This window comes from Maylandia zebra, linkage group LG6 (assembly GCF_041146795.1).
Source record: "Maylandia zebra isolate NMK-2024a linkage group LG6, Mzebra_GT3a, whole genome shotgun sequence".
NCBI classification, from domain to species: domain Eukaryota; kingdom Metazoa; phylum Chordata; class Actinopteri; order Cichliformes; family Cichlidae; genus Maylandia; species Maylandia zebra.
This window is the reverse complement of record NC_135172.1, coordinates 31,359,293-31,383,533: the sequence shown is the minus strand read 5'-3', so window position 1 is coordinate 31,383,533 and position 24,241 is coordinate 31,359,293. Positions and strand designations below refer to the sequence as shown.

The 24,241-nt window shown below is 39.8% G+C and overlaps 2 protein-coding genes and 1 non-coding gene across 8 annotated transcripts in view; 2 read left to right on the top strand and 1 right to left on the bottom strand.

Moving 5' to 3' along the window:
• The first annotated feature begins 621 nt into the window (after nt 1-621).
• nol11 (nucleolar protein 11) lies at nt 622-12,382 on the top strand. Its single transcript, XM_004539211.3, has 18 exons — nt 622-817; nt 1,483-1,596; nt 2,207-2,263; nt 2,863-3,011; nt 3,122-3,179; nt 3,298-3,439; nt 3,960-4,166; nt 4,802-4,878; nt 5,340-5,463; nt 5,581-5,672; nt 6,038-6,103; nt 6,215-6,399; nt 6,645-6,770; nt 8,771-8,995; nt 9,186-9,264; nt 9,369-9,461; nt 11,631-11,738; nt 11,871-12,382. The coding sequence occupies exons 1-18, from the start codon at nt 671-673 to the stop codon at nt 11,982-11,984; spliced, it is 2,163 nt and encodes a 720-aa protein (XP_004539268.2). The 5' UTR covers nt 622-670; the 3' UTR covers nt 11,985-12,382.
• Nucleotides 12,383-12,747: 365 nt separating this feature from the next.
• On the bottom strand, nt 12,748-12,829 carry trnas-aga (transfer RNA serine (anticodon AGA)). Its single transcript has one exon. It is a non-coding gene; the product is annotated as a tRNA-Ser (tRNA).
• Nucleotides 12,830-13,856: 1,027 nt separating this feature from the next.
• Nucleotides 13,857-24,241, top strand: part of LOC101465587 (nucleosome-remodeling factor subunit BPTF) — a 56,655-nt gene continuing 46,270 nt past the window's right edge. For all 6 annotated transcript variants that reach the window (XM_004539217.3, XM_004539216.3, XM_004539213.3 and 3 more), the window contains exons 1-2: nt 13,857-14,666; nt 18,160-18,982. In XM_004539217.3, coding sequence (XP_004539274.1) covers nt 14,093-14,666; nt 18,160-18,982 — 1,397 coding nt within the window. In that variant the 5' untranslated portion in view covers nt 13,857-14,092. The remainder of the gene's footprint in view (nt 14,667-18,159; nt 18,983-24,241) is intronic.

The following is a 24,241-nucleotide window of genomic DNA, read 5'->3' as shown; positions in this document are numbered from 1 at the left end:
AATACCCCCACCTTATATTTCTGAATACTCGGTGATTTTATCTTCTAAATTATGCTCTGATGTTTTATTTCTTATTTTATGTGCATTTTTTGTTTAACCAGCGTTTCTCATTTGTTAGCTTATTTGTACTCTGTTATGGTCTTATATCTGTTGTTTTTAACCTTGTTCTGAATCACTTTGGTGTACCTTCGGTTTTAAATGTGCAATATAAATAAAGTTGTATTGTATTGTATTGTAATATTATCAACGTTGCAAAATATGTGTGCACGTGTTTATATACAAGCACATACACAAATTCGTGATATGACATGACATAGAAAGGTGATGACTGGTGAGGAGTAGGATGAGGACTTCTTTCTACTTCTTTAATTACCGTTTTCCTTGTTTAGTTTTTGTATTATCGTAACGTGTTCAAAATAAAGCCTCATCCAATAAGTTCTATATATCTAAAATTAATCATCGGGTAAAAAAAAATATTAAAAGTGTTTTCAAATGTCTCAAAACTTAAAAAAAAAATTAAGTTTTTCGTTTTTCCTTATTTCTTTCTTTTTTTTTCTTTTGGGGGGGGGGGCGCAAAACAAGATCCCGCCGCAGTGACAGAAGTCTCGTGGATCCGGTGCGTCAGTTCATCTGTATTCTCGCGAGATCCAACGAGTTCTTCTCGTCCAGCATGGCAGCGCTGTATGAAGGATACACGTTGTGTGGGCTTGTTCCAGATCAAAATCTGTCAAGTTCAGGCATTCAAGGGATCGAAGAGGAGAGAGATCGCGATCATGTCGTGGTCACGGATTCAACCAGATCAGTGACTCTGTACAAGGTAAAGTTTAAAATTAGCTTTCAGGAGTTTCCCCTAACCTGGGCCAGCTGATCAGTGCGACTCGTGTTAGCATCCTCCGGTTTTCTGGCCAGCAGCGTTGGAACCAGAGCGTTAGACGAAACCGAACATGCATTTAAAGCTGTCTTATATCTTATTATGTGTCTTTTAAGTGAAACTCGGCAGTAAATGTTTTACATTGGTTTTGTAAACTTGCTATTCGAATATGACAGTCAAATGTTTGCTAAAGTTAGCTACAGACATCACAAGTCCTTTAAAATACCTTTAAAATGTGACTTCTCTGGGGGGGGCAGCTTCAGCGGCTAACTCGTTGTTTTGCATGCGATAAAAACGGCTTGACAATAAGGCTGCATGTCTTATCCTCGCTTTCTCCAACGTGAATGAGCGCGTCAAGCCTCGTTGTTTGGATAAGCTAAACGCATTACAGTGTAGTTAAAATAGCTAAAGTTACTGCTGTGTGTGTCCTGAATAAGGTAAACTGTCTATCAGATCTTTATCAAGTCTTTTGAGATCCGTTCACAGCGGTAAAAGATGTGGTTGTAGCAAACAGTCTTTACATAACTCTGCACTGCGTGTGTATGGCTAAATAGAAGCTATGTGAAACATCACCTCTTTATTAATTATCCCTTTGTTTTATGGCCTGAAAGGTGTCAGACCAGAAGCCGCTGGGGAGCTGGACAGTGAAACAAGGACAAAAACTGACGTGCCCGGCAGTCTTCAACTCACAAACCAACGAATATGTGGCAGTAACAGACAACAAGGTAGGCTTTGGTGACTGCTTTGGTTGCTGCAGCGTCTCACTGGACACTTTTATTAGGTACATCTTACTAATACAAAGTTGGAGACTTTTTAGCCTTCAGCACTACTTTAATTCTTTGACAATGTGCTGAAAACATTACTCAGAGGTTTTGGTCTGTATAAACATGACAGTCAAAAGGTGCTTTATTAGATTGAGATCAGGTGACTGTGTGGCCCACTGGGTACAGTAAACTTACTGTAATGTTTAAGAAACCAGTTATAGATGATTTCAGCTTTGTGACATGGGGCGTTATCCTGCTAAAGCAGCCATTGACAGTTAGGTGTACTATGATGAAAAGGGGTGGATATTATCAAGAACAACCATTTAGTTACTATAAAATCGACTTGGGAGCAGAATCAGTCACTATAGGCACAATAGGTAAACACTATTTTATTTTGTGAAGGGCCAGTATCAGTCAAAAAAAAGTCTATCGGCCAACATATATGTGCATCCCTCTTTCAATAGGCAGTATCTGTATTTCGTATATGAGATCAGTTCAAAGATGTCTCCAGTGATCTGCGTTTTCAGAATAAATTTTCATGTTGTAATGTTTTTGATGTTGTTTCTTTAAGGTGATAAGAATTTGGAAGGAAGATGACATACTATTGGACAAAGCCTTCAAAGCAACAGTAAGTCCGAACATATACATTGATGTAGACAGTAGACAGCCACCCCGCTTCTACCACCAAGAACAGAAATGAAGACTACAACAAAACACACAATCCCAGCTCTAAGGGTATCTCCTCTCCACTGGTGTAAATATTTTAGTACAGATTGTTGTAGAGTCCACTGCTCACCGTCTCCACAGCAAGACTGGTTTTAATAGTTTAATTATTTATATAGCACATTTAATTACAACAGGAGCGTTGACCAAAGTGCTGTACAAGAATACAACGTGCATAATAAAACAACTTAGAGTATTAAAAGCAAACACCAAATATGAATTAACAAACAACTCTCATGCTGTATTAAAAGCCAGTAAATAAAAATGCGTTTTAAGATAAGATTTAAAAAGATTGACAGTATGAGCCTGTCTGATGTACTTAAGACTTGGAGAGAGCAACAAAACACATAAGAACCACTGTAGACCTGCTGATGATGTTAAATTGCACATTGCTCCTAAAATTCTCAGTGGTATTTAGAGCAATTAACCTGAAAATAATGAATTAACTAGTGTGTTATTGACAGACGTGAACACTTCTGCCTTTTCCGTGTGCTTTTTCTCCAGGTTTCTTCAGATGTCTGGAAGGTTCACTGTACACATGGAGGGGAGCCTGTGGTCTTGTTTCAGAGAGGAGCTGTGAGACTGCTGGACTCTCTCCTTGCTGCTCCGCAGCAGCCCATAGAGGAGGTGCTAGCTCAAGAAGAAGCCATCAGGTCGATGTCATTTGGCAAACTTTATGTTGACCTTATTCTAGAGCTGTACTTGAGTGCAACATGTTAACTTTTAACCCCCCCCCCCCCTTTTTTTTTTTCTTTCTCTGCAGGTGGAGCACCATCATAGTGGCAGAGACCCAGCAGTTTATCATCATCACAACTGAACAGGTAAAATACTTGATGGGCTAAAAGTTTCAAGTGGATTTAGTTTTAAGTGCTCATTGCTTTTGCAACACAGCTAATGTCCTTGCTTTTGCCCAACATGACTGTCACTGTCTCCCCGCAGAAAGGAGAGCATTTTCTCTACTTGCAGAGACTGAATCCTAACTCTGTACAGAGGTACCGGCTTGAGAGAGAAGAACCTGGTCTCTCCCCGCTGAGCTTCTCTGCCACTTACAGGGATAAGCACATCTGCCTCCTTTATCTCTGTAAGCCACACTTTCCTGTCAGAACATTTTGAATGTTGGTGCTTGAGGCCATATGCTATGGAATTTGGAAAAGATAATTACTGGCACTGTAAGCCAGTTACAGGGGGTGGGAGTGTAAAAACGTACAGCTGTGTTCCTTCATCAGGGTCATCAACAATTATAAAAATGTGACTTTAAAAAAAATGACATCCCTTAAGTAACTAAGTTTAAACTTGTACTCAAAAGGCCCCTAGTCCCCCTCCTCTGAACAGTACTGCTGAGCTGATTTGGGACACTTTTGAAGGATTAGCAGTTTAAAATAAGACGTGTAGTGAAGGTCCACTACTGTGAATAAGATCCCCTTTGCTCTCTCACTTCAGTTAGTTGTGAATGCACTCTTCTCCAATTGCTCACAGTTTGATAATCTGATGTAAATAAGTGGTGCACTCTACATGTATGAAGCTAAATTACACAAACACACAGTTGGTGAGGTATGCAGTATGTAGTATTGCTAATGTTTAAACATTTCTCTCACATTTAGACCCTAATGGTCACGTGTACCAGAGTGTGCTCTCCGTGCGGGGCCTCGGGACTGAAGAGGGGGTCCAGGCCTTACCCCTGCCCCGTAGCCTGCTGCTGGGTCTTCCTGTTGGTGATGGCCAGCTGGAGGCAGCGTCGGCCATGGCTCTGGATGAAGCCCATGTAGCTGTTGTTGGGGTTCCACATCCCTCTGCTGGAGGTGGTAAAGGTAAATGCTGTTAAATTACAATATCTAAAATAAAGATCTTTAACTCCTCTACAAGTACCATACTGTGCATGGCAAATCCTCTTGAAATTAGTCTTTTATATATCAAGGCTTTCAGTAAGCCCTTGTAGGGAGTTGGCATGGAAACAGCGGCTTTATTTTTTAGTAGCACAGTTTCACATTATCATACTGATGAAATGTAGAGCTGTTATTTTCCTACCTGCTTGTCTTTTATGTCTTAGTTAATCAGTTAAAAAAACGTAAAACTCAATTCTGCTTGTTTAGTCTTAGCTAGTTATTTCTTCTCTTTTTGCCAAAATCACAAATAATAGTAATAGCGGTGTAAACAGCTATCACTTGATGCTATGTTGTTTTGCCCTTTGTTTTTAAGTAATTAAATATAGTAAATAATGGGTTAGCTGGCCTAAATGTGGTTTCTAGTGTCTGGATTTTATTCAGTGGCTAAAGAAAAGTTCTGAAGCTGAAGTGGTTTTGCAGGTTGAAGTTATTAGAACTGAAATGAATGCTTGGTTAACATGCTAGCTTTCTGGCCTAAAAGATATCTGTCAGATCAAAAATGAAGTATCTGATCTGGGTGTCTGTAGTTCCTGAATGTCTCTCTGCCTGTGTTATTTTAGACTTTCTTTGCATCTGGAATACCAACTTTCAGACGCTTCAGGCTGGAAAAGAGATGGCTGGAAAGATCTACGGACAGGTAGGAATGCATTGACCCAAACAGAATATAAAGTTTGTTTATTTATTTAACTGTCCTGGTTTTTGACTAGGATGAAGCAATAAATTTTAAAGCAATAATGCTACTCAGAAATTGTGACTTACATTAGTGCTAAGTCATCATTCACAATAGTAAAGCCTAATCTTTAAAAGTGACTGATTACTTCATACTCACACGACAGCAATCACACGTGCTCAGGCTTCATTGTTATTAAGTGTGGGCCAAGGTTCCCTGTCCTTCCAGCTGCTGGGTGCTGATGGAGGACTGTATTACTTTGGTAGAGCACTGTGTCTGCACTCCACTGTGACGGGGCTCACTGTCCCTTCTCACAACTTTATAGCAGTTTACAATCTTAAAACCAGTGTATTAGACACAAATATGTAGCAACAGTTTTGAACTATGTCTGCATCATCTTTATGTTGATTTTATTGTCTCTCATATAGCTTTGGAGTTATTCCAACAAGGTATTTATTCCACATGGGAAAACCCTCTCCATTATACCCTTCGAGTGCCCCAAATCTTCTCTTGCCTCTGCCCTGGGAAAATTAAAACATACAAAGACTGAAGGTGAGCTGAATCAAACATGTTATACTCTCGCTCGACTCAAAATTATATCTCTGATTCCCATTTTTACATGAGAAATTGTGTTCACTCAATACTCTTTTGTTTGTTTTTTAACCACAGAGTCGAAGACTCCGAATTCTGTGCCGTCTTGGAATAACATTCTTCACGGTGAAAAAGCTCAGCCCTCAAAATCTGCAGAAACGAGGAGGACGGTAAGTTGGATAAGTGTTTTTGCGAACTGTGAGTTTGTCATTGTCCACACTCTTGCAGAGACGAACGGCTTATGGCAGAAGCCTTAACATTGTTCCTGTTTGTAAAACCTTTATATAAAAGAGTTATATAATATGATAATGGGAAACATGTTTCTTTGTCGTTCTGTTTAAATCTCTAATGACATTAAAAGAAAAAATAATGTTGCATAACATTTGGAATTACTGAAATAAGGTACTCTAAATAGTAAGAAGAAATATTACGAACTACTGAAAAAATATAGTAATATTTATTTATTAAACTTATCTGTGAGACACCAGTGTTGTGTGGTAGATCCTTAATTTGATTCTTCTGTTTTTCCATACAGAGAACGACCCGTAAGTCCCAGTCAACAACTAATTTAACAACTGACCAAGTATTAGAGCTCATCAAGGTAAAAACGTGACTTATTTTTATGACACAGCTTTCGTTCTGTATGCTTCAGCGCAACAGAATTATACCAAACAATTCTGAATTTAAAAAATATATTTATTTTCCCTCTTAGACAGCACCAGTGGAAGAGATCCAGAAAGAGGTGGAGGGGTTCCTGACCAGGGCAGAGTTCCAGGACCTGCAGCCCTCAGTGGGACAGCTTGCATTAACCCTCGTGTCCCGGAGTCTTGCCGATCCAGCCTTCTACTCTTCTAGCACGCTGGCACAGCTGGTTCACACTCGGTGCCTTTGCCACAGGTATGTATGGCAAGTGAGATAAGGTAGATGGAAAAAATATTGACTCTCAAAACTCTTTTAGTGTGTAGAATTTATTTTATATTCTTTTAATGTAGTTTACATTTTTAATAAGGTACCATAAAATAGGTTTGTACTCTAATGTGGGAAACATGAAGGAAACCCCAAACTGTTTTCTTGCATACAGATGGAAATATTCAACGAGTGAGCAATTGAATATAACTATGTGCCGTCATTGCATTCAACAGTGTGTGTCCTGACCTTGTGCTTCTGGCCCTTGAGAAGAAGGATTACTTCCTGTGTCAGCTCTGCTTGCAGTTCTTCCCTGACATTCCTGAAGCTGTTACCTGTGCCTGCCTGAAGGCATTCATCAGGTAAGACAGGCTGTTTTTAACTGTGCAACAACTTATGTACAAATTCCAGTTTATGGACAGTAAGTGATCTGCCAGTGTCCTTTGCATGCTAACGGTATTCTTACTTTTGGTATGCATACAGTTGCAGTAGTATTTTAAAGTGGACTTCCATGTTTGTCCTTATCTCTGCCACATATACACTCACTGGAGACACTGTTAAGTATACCAAAGTAGTACCAGGAATCCCCTTTTGCCTTCAGAACTGCCTTACGTAATTCTTTGTGGCGCAGATTCAAAAAGGTCCTGGAAATGTCCCTTTGAGAGTTTGGTCCGTATTGGCATAAGAGGATCACATAGTTGCTGCAGATTTGTTGGCTGTACATCCATCCTGTCTCTCTACATGCCAAAGGTGTTCTGTTGGGTTGAGCTGTGGTTACTGTGGAGCCCATTGGAGTACAGTAAACTCACTATCATGTTAAAGAAACCAATTTGAGATGGTTTGAGCTTTTTGCCATAGAATCCATTAGCACAGGGCGATATGACCAAAGATATTTATCACGATATACATTTGAAAATTTTGCGACAACGATATAACTGACGATATAATTGACACTAGACAAAACACTTTACAACTCCACAACTTTATTAGTGCAAAAAACCCATCAATGTATTTTCACTTAAAGAAGCAGCTGTTTTTTATGAAGTTATATAAAAATTCAACAGTGCAAATGCAAATTCCTTGCTGACAGTTTAACCAAAAGGCATTTCCAGTGGAAATTGGCCGACATATCCTCAGCATAACCATGTATAATATCCACAAAACTTAAAAGAGGTTACGCACACACAACACTGTAATATTATGTTGAAGCACAGTACGTATCACTCCGCGAGGCTCCTGCCTACGGTAGCCGTAATGCTCCAACAATCCATCAAGCGGTGCAGGTTCGTAGCTTAGCAAAGTCGTACTAAAACATCTGACAGATTTTCAAGCGCCGTGTACGACATAAAATCGTTTCGAGGTCAGTAAACACAACCAGAATTGATACATAAGCCCCACGGGATTATAAGGGGCACTGTCGATTTTCAGAAAAATCAAAGGATTGATTTGAAGTGTGCCGTATTTTCCAGAAAACACGGTAATAACGACCTGCTCGCTAGCATGCGCTACCAAAAATAGTGCTTTGTTGTGTGTCTGATGGACGAAAGCTAAACCAGTTCCACACCACTGAAGTTGCAGCATTTTTTACAAACCAGTTCTGGTTCATCTGTTTCATTCAACGATCTGCGTTCGCCCTTCTCATTCTCCATCACCGCCATGCTTTTTCCGCCATGTGCGTATGAAAACAAAGGCACTGCGCATGCGCGTTTTACCCATATTCTATCGCGATATTTCATTTTCTTATCGTTGCCCAACATTATACTGGTATTACCCTGAATGTTATGATATGGCCCAGCCCTAGAATCCATCTTATAGTGAAGTAATAAATGCATTAAAAAAATCCAAACGGCATTGTGTATAACAGCAAAGCTATGATTTCCTCATTCTGACCTGATGACCTGCTTCATTTGAACTTTAGCAAGTCTTCTTGACCATGTATGTTTGCCTAAATACAGTGAGCAGCTGCCAAGTGATTGGCTGTTTAGATGTATGGAAGTGGCTGGTGAGTGTATCTCAAATGCAGGTGACTTTAACATGGCCATCTCAGCCACACACCTCTCACTAAAAGCAGAGAAACTCCACCCACCTGACATTCAAGCCTGCTTGTGAGATGCAATGAGTCTGAAGAAAGTAGCCTCAAAGGGCAAGAAGTTAAAATGTCTCATTTCAGAACGCTGCGGGTAAGCATAAGATAAATGATTATTATGAACTGTGAATCATGCATAGCTACCCTAGTGGAGTACGAGAATCTAAACTTAGAGATGGGAATTGGGATTATAGGTTCCCTTTAATAATCTGATTCGTGGCCTGACATAGCATTATGTTCTATTAATGCAAGTTGTTTTTGTTCTGTTTCATGCAGTATACCAGATGTTGATGCAGAGAAGGTGAGCCTGGAGCCTGACAGCGTCGAGTTTATGGAAAACCTAATCACGAGAGATCGTGCAGAGGCTGGCTTGCAGAATGGTTTTAGCCCCACTTCGTCAGTCGTCAATGACCGTCAGACCAGAGCTGAAGACGTGAAGAAGAAGGCCTCAGCTCCTTCACAACTCAGTTGTCCAGTGGGATTACACAAGGCTGTTCTAATGTATCCTCCCAGCACTCAGACATCGTCACCATTCTGTTCTGTTGTCCTCACAGCTTCTTGCATTCAGCTTAAATATCCGACAGTCTTTGTTGTTAGTTAAGCTGCAGTTTTGCAAAGTGGTTGTGTAATAATTTAAATGTAAAAATGCATGAAAATCTAAAAGTATTGGGTCTTAACTGGAGCTGCATAGAAATGAGATCTTGCAGACACCGTACAGTGACACCTTTCTCCTCCCACACCTAAAAGATCTTTCCTCTCAACATGTCATGGTAAGTAACTGCTATCAAATTATTCCACTTCTCTAAAAAAAACTAGACAGTGCTTTAATCCCAAACAACTCTGATATTTGCCATTTTCTTTTTCTTCCAACCAGCTTTTCCTCCAGTACCTGCAATTTCTATACCTAAAATATTCCCAGGATGCTTTCCCACAGATGGAGGGATTTAGATCACCAAGTCTGAGTCAGGTTTGTATCTGTGTCCAAATAAGCAATTAGGATGGCTTTGCTTTACATGCAGTCTTCCAAGTTACAGTTTATTGAACACTTGATGTAAGCACTCAGTGCACTCTAAAAATTGCTTACCAAACTGTTGAATTTAGCAATTTGTGGAACCTCCATTGGAAGGAGGTGTTTCATGGAGCACTTTACAGCACAAGCACGAGGAGGGAATTTGGATCGTTCCTGCCCACAAAATCATTTCAGTTCATCAGTACTTTTAGGGCCGATTTAAATGAAAAGCACCTTTCAGGCCATCCCACAAATGTCTAGCTGGCATTTGTGAAACTTTCCAAACTTTATTTCTTCATTTAATTGTGTGATTAGACATCTTTGTCTTGGCTTAAGGGGCTAAAAGTTGTATCTTAATGACGAGGTGTTGACCCATTGCTTGGTATGATCCATTCTTTAAAAGAAGCACGATTGGTTGATTAAATTAAATCTAAGCAGTAATGGGCAGAATGGAAAAATAAGTACTCTTTTGTGAGTCAGTTGGGGGGGAAATTTTTGTGTTATTGATTTAAGTGGGAAATGTGAGCAAACCTGCAATGAGATCAGCCTCAAACATTATCACAATCTAACCCGCAGCATTTGGAGAATATTTCTCCTGGCTCATTTGCCTCGGATGTCGAAGCTAGGAGTGATGCCACTCATGACACGAGAGCATTCAAACAGCCTAGTTGTAAACGCAAGAAAAAATACAATTTGTTTAGTTGGTTAGCACACAGTTTTACAATTTCTTTTGCTTGCACCACTGCCGTCTTGATTTGGGGTTGGTGGGGCTGCTCCGACTTGAGGGGGCATTGCAGTTGAAAATTTCTACCACAAACTCATGTTCTATAAATGGACTGCACCGTAGTTGTTGAAGTATAGAAGTGAATTGAGCCTTGGTGTTGCCGTTGAGAAATAGCAATTCTAATGGTGGCAGATTTCAATATGTCGGTCAACTATAATCCCACAATTATATTTAGGGTTTATAAAGACAGCTGTCTCTCCAGTCTTATCTCCATCTACTTGTCTCCATCTGTGGACTATAAAAAAATTTTAAAAAAATGAAAGAGGTCAGATATTTTCTTGCATGAGTGAATCCGTCAGCGCACCTTAAATATTGGTGCAACAGCTTTGACAAATCAGCTTGTCTGAATAATTTAAATAGTGATACTTTGAGTTTAAAAAGATGAACTGGATTGCATGAAATCTGTGTATTCCCTCTGTTGATGGGTGAAACAGGTGATGGTGTAGAGTTGTTCAGGGTCTTTGGCATTTTCTCCTCTACTTAAGAAACCCAGGAGCCTCTAAATGCCTGTGAATAACCTTTGTTTTTACCAGCCTGTAGTCCAGACCTCAAAGGGAAATGATTAAAAATCATAATAAATGTAATAATTTTCCTATAAATGTGTCACTGAGAGCAACTGTTAGTACTTAGACTCACATCTTTGGAAATTATTTATGCCTCACTCCTAATGTTTCTCTAAAGCTTCTTCCCAAGGCCCTGTAAAAGTTGTTGTGATAAAGGTATTGTTCCCACCAACCACCCTTTACATAGTTTTTAAAGAAATCTTTAGCACAGAGGTTCAGTTAGGTTTTCCAACCTGTAGTGTGGATGATTATTTCATTTGTTGAATAAAGATGTGAAAAAATTGACTGTTATTGGTTTAGTCAGATTGAGGTTGCTTATAAATACGACTTAGATGAAGCTCAGACTGCATTTTATTAGAACTCAACACATAAAAAACAATAATGCCAGGGTTCCTTGCAGCTGTGTCAGTGCAGCTATTATCTGTACGCCAAGAAATATTAAGTGACAGAAAAAACATTTTATCAACTATGCTGACAGATTTTCCTGTATGGATGCTGTGGACCTATTTTCACCTGGGTGTGGGTTAGTTCTCCCACGGCACATACACGCAGTGTAAACATTTACAAGAGAGATTAAAAGAAATGCAATCACTGGAGACGCACGATTTTTATTGCGCTTGTAATTATTTATGCCTGAATAATAAAAATACTTTACTGGAGTTTGGCACAAAATTGTTGTACACAAATTATTGAATGCAAAAAATCTGGTTTTCCTGTTGGAGCAAAACAAGAAAAGAAGAAAAAGAAATGCTCACTGTGCGTTGCTTTGTTTGATTGTAGATCATGGATTGGGTGTGTTTGCTGTTGGATGCTCATTTTACGGTGCTAGTAATGACTCCAGAAGCTAAAGGCTTGCTGCTGAACCTCCACAGCTTTGTTAAATCTCAGGTAACAAACAATTATTCCTTTTATCTGCTCAGTAATCAGCTGCATGTTAATTTTAATAATACCTATTTTGTGTGTCAGCATTGTGCTTATTACTGCAAGCTTATTTTAAAAAATGCTTTCTTGTATCCTCAGGTGAGACTGGTTTCTGAGCTTGGAAAAATTGAGGGAAGCCTTCAAGAACTCCGTAAAATGAAGGCGAAGGAGAGCATCGGACAGTACTCCATTGAAATCATTGAGCTGTTTTAGAATGTGTACAAAATAATTTTAATCATTCATAACACCATCTTCTTCCAACCTTTTAGATAAAATGATTTCACGGTTATTATTCTTGAGTGCTTTTTTTTTTGCCACAGACGTTTGCTATCCAGATGTGTAGGCCTTGAAAAAGTTGCGGCTCTCTTTTAACCATGTTTTAACTTGTTTAAGTCGTCAAAATATTTGACAATTCGCTTAATTTCTGGTTTTGTAAAAGTGTAATGCAGAAGCCACCTCATGCAACAGTATGGTGTGAGATTGTAATGTTAATATTGGGGCTTTGCCTTTAGAACTGTGAGAGTTGATGACTTATTTTTGTATGTGTCATTACACAGCTGAAAACTGTTGTGAAAACCTTTTATGTTTAATATTAAAAAAGATGATGAACACATGTGAATTCATTTGTCTTTATTTTTATTAAAAGCTACTGTCAGATATCAGCTTAATTAAAGTTTTAGGTTTAAAAGTTTGTAGAATATCACTTTCATTAAGTGTACTAAAATATATAAATATATATAATGTACTGTATGTGGAAGTAGGTGAAAAGAAAACTGTTATGGCTGTTACTGAGGGTGAGCATTTAGCAAGATTTTGAGTGAAACTCCAGTTGAATTGTAGTTTTCTTCCATCAATGAATGTGGTGCTAAAAAGTAAAGATGAATAAATCTAGATGAGGGCAATCGATTGGTGTTTCCATTATTTCCCGCCAATAATCAACGCAAACTTATCTACGTGGTGAAAGAAAAGAACGATTCGTTGTCGGCAGGATTCGAACCTGCGCGGGGAGACCCCAATGGATTTCTAGTCCATCGCCTTAACCACTCGGCCACGACAACCGTTACTCACACATGTCTATTAGAACCAATATCACACTACACAACCACATAGCTATTGCCTAGTTGAGTTTTGTATTACAGGATAATATGAGGTAAAAAAAGACACTTTTCTGTATGTTTAGCCGTTCTGCGGTAAGGTTATGTTCCGTCTGCTGGTGAATTAGCAATCCAAAGTGACAGAAAAAACGGACAGAAAAGATTAAAAAATCAAGTTAACCTATACAAGTTGTAAAGTCAACCCAGAGGGTAACAAGTTACAACTATTACGCTGTACATACTGTACATACTTTAAAGGCTAATAAGCACTACTACTTTTTAAGTTAACTGACTACACTGGCAAACAATGCGTAACGATTTTAAAGTTATATAATATACATTCGTATCTTAAATAAATTGCAGCTGCTCTCACACATTCGTGGTATTTTCAAAGTGATTGGTGTGTGGTATTAACTTTAATGAGCGCATATTTGTGTCCATGTACAAGAGCTTAATGTCGGACGCATTATCTTCTCGCCTCGCTTTGCAGTGACGACGATGGCGACAGGGCCGAAAATGAATTATTATGTTTTACTGAGTGCACTCAACCCACCTGAGATTAAAACCACACAACAGAAGCACCAAACACTAATAAAGTACTATTGACGGACAGCTTTTGCATGGATAACCAATTTTATGAACTAGCACGGCAATTTCGTCTATTGTGGAATAGTGAGTCACGTGATCTCGAATAGACTCAGGCCTGCTAAGATCAAGTTCGAGAATGACGCTATCACTTCCGTGTATGCTACAGCGACGTCCTTAAGGCGAAATCGCTTAAATCTCTTTTTTTAAATGTATGGCCTCCCACTGTGGCATTAAAAATAATATTCTGCATTTTAAACGGCTGCTCTGCTCTGTTCAACTGGGTATATAGTCAGTGTTTTAATTTTTTGCTTTTAGTTGCTTTTATTTTGAAGGAGCTAGCGCTCTACGTCTGCTTTGAGCCACTGTTAACCTGAGTTTTAGCTTGACGCAGTTTTGGGGCCTGCTGTGTTTTCAACGGAGGGAGAGTGGTGAAGAAAAATGGCGTCTGCAGGCGACCCAGAGCGGGACACCGGCCATTCAGTTTGAGCTTTCCGCTCACAAATAGAGACTGGGGGTTGGTGGGGACCTATCTGGAACCGTCGCCAGATCTGTTGGCCTTTTCTTCCCCGTTTTTCTCCGGTGTGCGTCGCTCGTTCAAGCAGCGAGATTGAAGCGGAACAGAAGATACTCTCTCCCACAATGAGAGGGAGAAGAGGAAGGCCGCCCAAACAAGCAGCAGTGATGCGGGAAGGTTCACCCGGGCCAGTCCGTGGCTCTCGAGGCGGCAGGAGTAGAGGGATGCGTGGACGGGGAAGGGGCAGAGGAAGGGGTCGGGGACGGGGTGCAAGTGGGGGTGTTTGTGGCACTGGCTCTGTGGAGGTAGATACAGAAATCTCCGGTCGAGAGAACTTTCATTCGTCCCGGGGCCGCAGGAAAGTTGGAGCCTCCACCACCGCCGCTACCGCTGCATCGCGGGGCAGAGGAGGCAGAGGTAGAGGCAGGGGGTCTAGAGGCGGCCGCGGCAGTAGAGGCGGAGTGAGGCGGCCTCAAACCAAGGTGGTCTACGACGACAACAGCGACGAGGAGGATGATAATTTAAGCTACAGATCAGACGAAGATGAACTCCTGAACGACAACCCTTCGTCGGATCTTGAAGAAGAGGAGGCCTTGGGAAACGACTCTGACTATGTGGAGGAACTACCAGATGATGATGATGCCAGCTACTGTACCGAGAGTAGTTTTAGAAGCCACAGCACACTCGGGAGCACCCCAGGTAAGTTCGTTTGCAGGTGCACGCACTTTAGGAAACCGGGTTTTGCAGTACTTAAAGTGTGCATTATATTTTTAGCTCAGTACAGAAACCAAGCCGCATTGTTCAAAATGGAGCTTGCACTCAGAAACAGGCCTTTGTTTACCCCGTGCTCCTGATCACTGGTTTGCAAATCTGCTCCACGCTTTAACCGGCTCTCGTGCTTTTGACTTTTGAAGGATCAGCACATTTCTGTTATTAATTTGTAATTAATAAATTTTTTTGTTCGTGCTCTCGTGCACGGTATTACCACGCGCGCTGCCTTGGATTTCTTTTCATACGCACCGAGAAATAGGATGCACGAAAAGCGTTTGTTACTTTATATTCATTCATTCACCTTTTCCCCAAAAATGTGTGCGTATTAATGAAACTTTGTACAAAGAGAGACGCTGTAGCCAAACACGTGTTTTGTAAATATTGTCTCCAGTTTGTAGCGGATTTATCGGGCATTGTTGTGCTTTTTCCACGTGAAGTGCAGTAAGTGTTCGTAGTAAAAGAGCAGTTTAAAGATTTTTATGCACAGTCGGTAGACCTTACTCAGGCTTTTTACAGGGCATTTGCACAAGACATATTTTCGTTCATATTGCTGCCAAATGAGTTTGACAGGCGTTTGTTTTGAAGAGAACCGCTCTTTCTTTCACTTGTTGCAAACAGCAGCTCATTACGTAGTCGACGTTACCATAGTAACCACTCATGTTTATCAATTAAGGGCTTTGAATTCATCTCTTTTCCACTTAATGATCACTTTAATAAAGTTGTGCGCGCAAAAATTAGTTGACACTCCTGTAATGCAATGCAATGCATTAGAAACAGTATGCCAACTACTGGAAGTAATTCTAGATAGGATTAGGAGGACTCAGGAGTGCATTCTAGTATGTCCAACAGCACAAGCTTGTGCTTATGCAGATCTCTGAAAAGAAATAATAGAATTTGGATTTTATTCTTTTACATATAAATATTTTTTCCACTTTTGTCTGCAGTGGTCAGGATTCATTTTTCAAAGGATACACCCATAATTTTCGACTTTCTATTAATCTGTTTACTTTTGCTATAGATGTGTGAACATGGCAGCATTGTGTCCCTACCCTGAATGTGCTTTCGAAGGACTAATAGCAACAGACAAGCATCATTCAGTCCACTGGCTGACACATATTGTAAATTCAAACACATTGCATATGCCAGTCCACCATTTGTGGACTCAATCCCTGTGTTTGATGCTCAGTTAAACCTCCTGCCTGCCGTTATTGGACCATTTAATTGTTTTATTGCTGTAGTCTCTGTTTACCCATCACCTCTAAACCACAGTACAATATCAGGCCAACCATACATACAGCTGCTAAAAAGTGACTAGCACACTTACACCAATTGTACAGTATGACAGGCAATGCTGATAATCGAGTTATTTATTTGGGTTTTGAAAGAAAACCTCATGTCAAACTTAAGAGCCTGTGAGATCTGCACGCACTATTGTGTATTCATGTAATGTAAATGTTATAAAAACAGTGTACTTAAAGTAATACTACACTGATTATACATATTTAATACATCCAGTGGGATAAAAACAATGACTTACAAATAATTTAAAGCCTACATATAAAAAATAGTCTTAAAAAATCATATCATACTTTTTAATCACATGTTTGAAAGGCGGAAGTTGGGGCAAAGAAAGACTGGAAAATGCCTGGAGGAAAAAGGAGTTTGTAGAACATCTCACAACTAATGATGTTAATGTTTGTAACATGGGTGGCTATAAAGCATCCCCAGGAGACTGAGTCTTGATCAAATATAGGGAGGGTTTGAGCACTCTGCAAGACTGTATGGACAAAATAGTAAAGAATTTGTGCATAATTAAATTCAAATACTCGAGGAATCTGGTGAAATCTCTGTATGCCGTGGATGAGGCCAAAAAGCAATAGGAGTGGCCATGACGGCGAAATGCATTTTTAAAGAAACCAAAAAAAGAGATGATTTTAGTGTAGAAATGATTGAATGGTCTCAGAAACACTTGTGAACATCAGTGTGATCTTGAACATAGTTTGTCACTGGAGCCCAAAAGTTAAAACTCTACTATGTAAAGAAGGAAAAAAAACCAACCCTCAATAACAAGATCCTGACCTGAAGTCATTTAAGAGTGAGGTGAAGTGGAAAACGGGTTTGATCTGTCAAAATCTGAATTTCTTCATAGGAAATCATGACTAAAGAATTGGGGAATTATCAAGTTTGTTATTAGTGCGCAATGCAAATGTTCATCCATCCATCCAACCATCCTTCTGTGCCTTTGTCTGTCATCTATCTATCTATCTATCTATCTATCTATTACTAGAAGGCAGTGCTGAAAAACCTGCCTACAGTCTGGGTCTGTCACCAAATAAGAGGAGCTTTATGAGATGAAAAAAGCAACAAAGGAACAGCTTAACTCTTATGTATATGCAGCAAAGTGGAAAAGTATTTGGCTTCCAAAACTACAACAGTCTGTCTCCCCAGTTCCCCAAACACTCACCACATGCCGTTAAAAGAAGAGGTGATACAATCCTTTGAGAAACGGTCCCGTGTGCCGACTTTGTTGAAATGCAGGCTTAAAATTTTAAACGAGTATATTTTTAAAATGATAAAGAAGAAATACACATTGTCAGCTATATATTTTTGTATTAGTGCTACATTCAAACAAATATAGATTTTTAAAAATATGTTTAAATCCTACATCCTGCTTTTTCTTACATTTTACACAGTGTCATGTTTATTTAGTTATTCTTTCAGATGGGTCTGTAGGCAGAGATTGTCCAGAATGAATACCCAGGTTTAGTACATGCAGCTTATGCTGCAACACCTGCACACATTTCCTCAACAGTAACAAAAGCAGGCTTATAAATCAACTTGGAGCATTTAGTGTGTTTATCCTAAGACAAGGATATTTTTGTCAGCCTTTAAGATCACTTCCCCAGCTCTTCACACTTGGTTACAAATAGCCCAGCTCACATCCATACTAGCTTGTGATTCCTCAAAATTCCTCACATCTCCTGTTTCTATTTGTAAGGGGAGGGTGCAAAGTTCTATTACTGTTGTGTTATTGCATCCGTTTTTTTTATTAGAGGAGATTATTGGGCTTGGAGCTCGCCAGTTGCACTCATAGCACTTAAAAGATGCTTCTTGTGGGTTCTCCTGTAGCGGAAATTATAAGAAGGAATCTCCACAGATTGCTCTGGGTTTGCCAAGGGCATCTCTCTGTGGCTGTGTTACTGCAGACAGTTTATTCTTGCAAAATTACAGAGCAAAGTCAATAAGACCTTAAGGGTGTTGCTACATTAAGGTATAAGGATGTAATGACTAACGGTAAACTGCATACAGTGTAGCTCGTTACAGTTTGGTGTCGTGTTTGTAATGTTTTTTTTGTGATTTTGGCTTTTTCACCACATCTCTCATCTCTCCTGACTTTTTTCCCCTTTTTTTTCTTGCATAGGCCGGAAAAAGACTCGGACACTGCAACCACGGTCACCTATTCATGAGGCAAAGGACATTCCTTCCTTGGAGCTTCCCAAGTCCTCTGAGGACCTCCTTGTTCCTACCTCACAGCTCCTCAACGTGTCTGCCGTCTACGAGGTGCTCCGCAACTTTGGCACAGTTTTACGGCTCTCTCCGTTCCGTTTTGAGGATTTCTGTGCAGCTTTGGCCAGCCAAGAGCAATGCACGCTGTTGGCAGAGACCCACGTCTCCTTGCTCAAAGCTATTCTCAGAGAAGAGGACACTTCTAACACCACATTTGGTCCCACTGACGTGAAGGACTCCGTTAACTCCACTCTGTATTTTGTGGATGGTATGACTTGGCCGGAGGTGGTGCGGGCGTACTGTGAGAGTGACCCAGAGTACCGGCACATTTTACCTTTCCAGGAAAATGAGGATTACCCTTACGGACCATTGGATAGCAAAATTAAAGTTCTTCAGTTTTTGGTGGACCAGTTCCTGGCAACCAACATTGCCCGAGAGGAGCTTATGTCAGAGGGGGTGGTAGCGTACGACGACCACTGCAGGGTGTGCCATCGCCTTGGTGACCTGCTGTGCTGTGAGACATGTTCAGCTGTATACCATCTGGAGTGTGTCAAGCCGCCACTGCAGGAAGTACCAGAGGACGAGTGGCAGTGCGAGGTGTGTGTGGCACACAAGGTACCCGGTGTGGCGGACAGCATCCCAGAAGTGCAGAAGAGCAGACCATTTATTCGTCAACTACCGATTGGCTACGACCGACACCACCGTAAATACTGGTTTTTGAATCGCCGCGTTATCGTGTAAGTTCACATTGTTTCATGTTATGCTGTTGCACAGGACTGAACAGTGACACGTGGCTTCATTTTGTAAGCTGATGTACGTTGATAATATGAGATTTATTTCTTTAGTTATTTCTCAAAGTTTCCAAAAGACACAGCAGTTTTGACACAGTTTGACATTTCTTCTGAGGGGGGTTCATACATTGCGAAACTGAGACCGAAATCACGATTTCCATTTTCTTATACTGTAATACCTATCTAGAGTCAAGCAAACTCTATCGCTTAGTCAAAGCGTGCTGTTCTGGTGAAATCGGTAATTTTTCAGAAAAAACATCAGAGTAATAGAGTTTATTAATTTTTTTCATGGTCCAATAATGACCTAATAATCAGGCTTTCCATAAAATACCTTTTTAACATTTTCTTTTTTTTAATAAACCTCTCAAAAAACTGATCTGAGCTGAAACCGTGGCTCAAAACCTGAGATATGAATCATACTGTAAACTACTAATACAAAACAAAGACACAGGTGCCAGACGTTTGTGGTTTATCTCAACGAAAGAGCATTTGTTTGTTCGACTAGTGTTCTTTAAAGCACTTTAATCCACTCTAAGGCAGAGTCTCCAACTTGGTGTCGTATCAAAGTGGGAGTGTTGATGAGTGTCACAAACCATATGCACATAGACTTATAAAGAACATCACAGGGAAGCACAATATGCCCATTAATCCCTTAATGTGCTTTCTGTACAGTTTTTCTTCTTAGTACGATATGTACTCTAACTACTATGTCGTGTTTTGGGGTCTGTTTGGTTAATCACAGCCACTTATGAACAGATTGGCATCAGTGATTGACATCATCTTTGTTCCAGCCTGTAGGTGTTAATCTTTAAAAAAAAAAAGACCTGCACTATATTCAACATGCACTTAACTCGGCTGATTTAAAAACAGAATATTGTCACAAGTTTATTCCTGAGCATGACTGAGAGTATAGCATAACCACAGAATCATTCACAAACTCTAGATCGGGGTGTCAAACATAAGGCCCGGGGGCCCTAATCGGCCCAGCAAAGACTCCAATGCGGTCCAGTGGACAGCTTTAGAAAATGTGAAGAAGTGCATAGATTTTGAACTTTTAACTCTCTAAGTTTTACAGCTTTTCCAATTGAGAAATACCCCCACCGCTCATTGCAATCAGTACTAAACCAAAGTACACGGACATTTTCTTTGAATCAATGAAAACTTTATAATCTAAATTTATAATTGCAGGACAGTCTGAGCAATGAAATACCAGAAGCTTCTCTATAACTTTTTTTTTTTTTTTTATAAATGTCATGTGCAATAAATTGAAGTGCTCATATAATGCTTTTTACCCTTTTCCCCTTTGGTTAAGGGTGCTATAACTTTCTTTTGTGTCTTTGCAAAATCATTGTAGAAACTAAAACTACAAAAAGTCAGATCAAAAGAGGTTAGTCTTTCCTACAGAAGACCCTGCTTTTGAAATGGCTCGTATTGCAGTCCAGTGTTTTCTTCAGTGAGTTATCTATGTGATTATGTGCTGCATTTGCACAGTGCCTCACTTTGCATCTAGTTTAGCACAACTCACACACAGAAACAAGGCGCTTCCTCTTAGGCCCCATTTTTTAATGACTTGGTAGAGCACATTACATCTTCTGTGGTCGGCTGCAAGACAGAACACAAGAGTTTTCATGCACTTCTGGCATCCACGAAACCGAGGATCTAATAGGTAATTTTTATTTTTATGGCAATGTCTTCATATCAATAGGACATACTGGCATGTTAGGTGGCTAAGTTGGCTAGCATTAACATAACTGTTGATTACTTGCCCACAGGCAGCACCTGTGTCAAAACAATGATGCTCAGGTGCCCTTAAGGAGCCACAGAGGAAGAAGTAAGCAGGAACACGTCAACCAGAGAGCATAAAATGTCAAAGAAACTTGTAGCAACTACAGGCAAAGTAGATTAGCAACTTTTCCCAACTGCGATTAAAGCAGCCATGATAACACTGATTGCCATATGAAAGGGTGGCGAATACATTAGTAGATTATCTAGATTACCGGTACTGGAAAGTTAAGCAGGGCGATATGACCTAAGACACATAAGGCACACGGGATTATAAGGGGCACTGTCGGTTTTCAGAAAAATCAAAGAATTGATTTTAAGTGTGCCGCATTTTCCAAAAAACACGGTAATAACGACGGCCCACCAGCATGCTCTACCAAAAATAGTGCTTTGTTGTGTATCTGACGGAGGAAAGCTAAACCAGTTCCACACCACTGAGGTTGCAGCATTTTTACAAACCAGTTCTGGTTCATCTGTTTCATTCAACGATCTGCGTTCGCGCAGATGTAAACAAAGGCACTGTGCATGCGCGTTTTACCCATATTCTATGGCAGTATTTCATTTTCTTATCGTTGCCCAACATTATTACCATGAACGGTATGGTATGGCCCAGCCCTACTGGAAAGTTCACTAATGACCCACCAAACGTGACACGATTGAAATTCTTTGTTTGTCTTTTTCAAGAGCTCTGAGCTAATATGAGGACAAACATATGTGCTTTATCAGTAATAAAACATGTAACCTTTTTCAGACAGAGTTAACAGCAAATAACATGTCTGAACCTGGAAATAATCTGGAAATTTTAAAAAGGTCTTCAGGTTACAACCAGGCTTTGTTCCCACTCAGTTCAGCCCAGATCAGTGTCACGGTTATGAGTACTGGTCAAATGCCTTTGATATTAACATTCAGGTTGAAACATCCAAAAAGCACAGCCAAGCATAGTCAGTTTCCAGCTGGGCGTCGTGTACCTGGAGTCGAGTGTTTTAACCGTGCATGAAACAATACATTTTTAGTCATAAGTTGTAACGGCCTTCTTTGTGAGTATTTATTACACGGCGTGCTGCGGGGAAAAGCCTGTTCTAACGTTTGAGTTTAAGGTTTATTTTTTAGCACCTGACGGCTCTTTTTTGCTTCTCATCCGTAAATACTCTGCATACTCTTTCACGTGATTCAGTTTATTTTGAAAAGTCTCAACAGGATCTTTGAGCTTTATTGTGAAAGTTTTATGTGGAAAATAAACAAGCGGAAACGCGTTGTTGCTAACAACAAAGCATAAAAACATGCGCTTGTCCGTCCGTAGTGTGGTTATATTAAATATAAGAGAAAGAGAGAACTTTAAGAAATTAATATAGCCACTACAGTGACCATCAGAACAATGAAAAAATATTGCCGTAAACAGTTTATTTTGTGACACCACGTAACAAACGATAGCGTAAAATGAAACGATAGATGTTTTTTATATCGTCATCCAATATATATCGTTATATCGAACAGCCCTACTGTATCATAACTTGGTTTCATGCATATGAGTACATATCTGCATGTTGGAATAGACCGGCTTTTTATTAAACCAGGCTACATCTCCATTATAGTTTTAACATAACCTTACTATCAGCAGTATTGGTCCCATATGCTAGCAACTGATATTAGTATTGAGCAGCCACAGATGGTGTGTATGTGCACCCGCTGGATCAGCAGCAGCAGACAGTGTGCAACATAAATCATAAAGGAGCGTGAATGACCTAAACAAAAGGAGATTTAGGAGTTTAGGTGGCCTGAGGTTTGTCATTGCTACATTTCACTTTTTTTGCTTCCTCTGCTCCACCCTGATCATCAAATCAGCCAACAGCAGGTGCTGAGCAACCAGTCTTTGGACTACCTTTTAAAAGCTCTGTTCACTTACAAGAAGTGCACAAGCTGTGTATGTGCAATGGGGGGAAATAAAGTTTTGTGCGCACAGATGGCCTGGAGGGATGCTGAATAGACACTACTGTTACATGGCCTGAGGCTTCACATTCCCTTGGCAGGAACTCTGTAGCTGCTGCAAAATGAAGTCAAGTGTCCATGTGAAGTGAAGTTGTTCCATTGTCATGTAAAGATTAAGATATTTCCAGTTTTGTTTTTTAAGATTTAGAGAAAGCAAAAGAATTTATAAACCTTTTATTTAAAATGAACAGATAAGCACCGTCATATCATGTCAAAGATGTACTTGAAGCAAAAAAACATGGGCTCTGCCTTTGGGGAAAAATATTAAAGTACAAAATTTCCATACAAAACATGTAATCTCTGTAATCACTTGTTATTGAGAAAGTTGTTGCTAAGAGACCTGTGAGGCCTAAGCCAGCTGTGATACTCTAGTACATGTACTGTAGCTCAAATATTAATATGCATTAATATGTGTTTGTACATCACAGTATTTCAAGGAAATTTCTGATAATATAGAAAAAAAACTGAACAGTGTTTAATCAGTGATTGCAGCTTGCATTCAGCAGCACTTATCAGGGCCAAAAAATGAGGGTATTTTCTATACGTATTTTCCAATGAGCTTCTGTCATTGATGACTGCTACCTAATTCAAAGTGTGAAGCTATTGCCACATGATGCTAGCAGCAGCATTATATGGCAATGGCAGTGACACAGCAGAAATCAAATGTTAGTGCAAAAGTAGCTTAGGTGGCGTTTTATACCTTTTAATACTTAATAATTAAAGTTTTCATCAGCCTCTATTGTTTTTGTCACATAATAACATTGAATGTGAAGGATATTTTCTATTCGGGATGCTGTAATTTGTGTCTAGCTCTTTAATCAGCTGCTTTTCCACCGCGTAACCGCGGTGGAAAAGCAGCTGTCACATGGAGCACAACTAGTGAGTGCTCCAGCAACACTTGGTTGAGTCATTTGTTTACTTTTGGGTCCCTCATTACCAGCTGCTAATATCTCCTTCTTGCGTGCCTTTGTAGCCTGGTTCTACTTGATGGTGTGTTTCTTGAGTTTGATGTTTCTAATTTGCAAATTTTGCAAAGCTTTGTTGGAGGATAATGAAGTTGGCCCCCTTTTTATTCAGTTGCCATCAGATGTGGACACGAGGCGCTCGCTGTCAAACACGTCTGGGTTTGTCTCCTTGTTGTGTGCACGGGGGAGCGTGAACACAGGGCATCTATATCGGTGATATCTTGATGTGACAGTTTTATATCATGTATGTAAAAAGTTTAGACTATTTTTTACCACAGGCAATACAATATGACACAGCCCTAATCTAATGTATATCAAATGGGCTTCCAGAATTTTATATATAGGTATACGAGTTTTATATATAGGTATACGAGATTTAATTTAAAGAATTTAAAGATTTAAAGAGTTCAGTAAATGCAGATAAGAACCAAAAACATGTCTAACAGTCCCTCTGATAGACATGTCAGACCTG

What these genes read in the sequence shown, in the direction of transcription:
- nol11 (XM_004539211.3), top strand. Translation starts at nt 671, where the DNA reads ATGGCAGCGCTGTATGAAGGATACACGTTGTGTGGGCTTGTTCCAGAT. An exon ending in TTACACAAGGCTGTTCTAAT is followed by an intron (nt 8,996 to 9,185) that starts GTATCCTCCCAG and finishes GGAGCTGCATAG; the next exon opens with AAATGAGATCTTGCAGACAC. An exon ending in TTTCCTCTCAACATGTCATG is followed by an intron (nt 9,265 to 9,368) that starts GTAAGTAACTGC and finishes TCTTCCAACCAG; the next exon opens with CTTTTCCTCCAGTACCTGCA.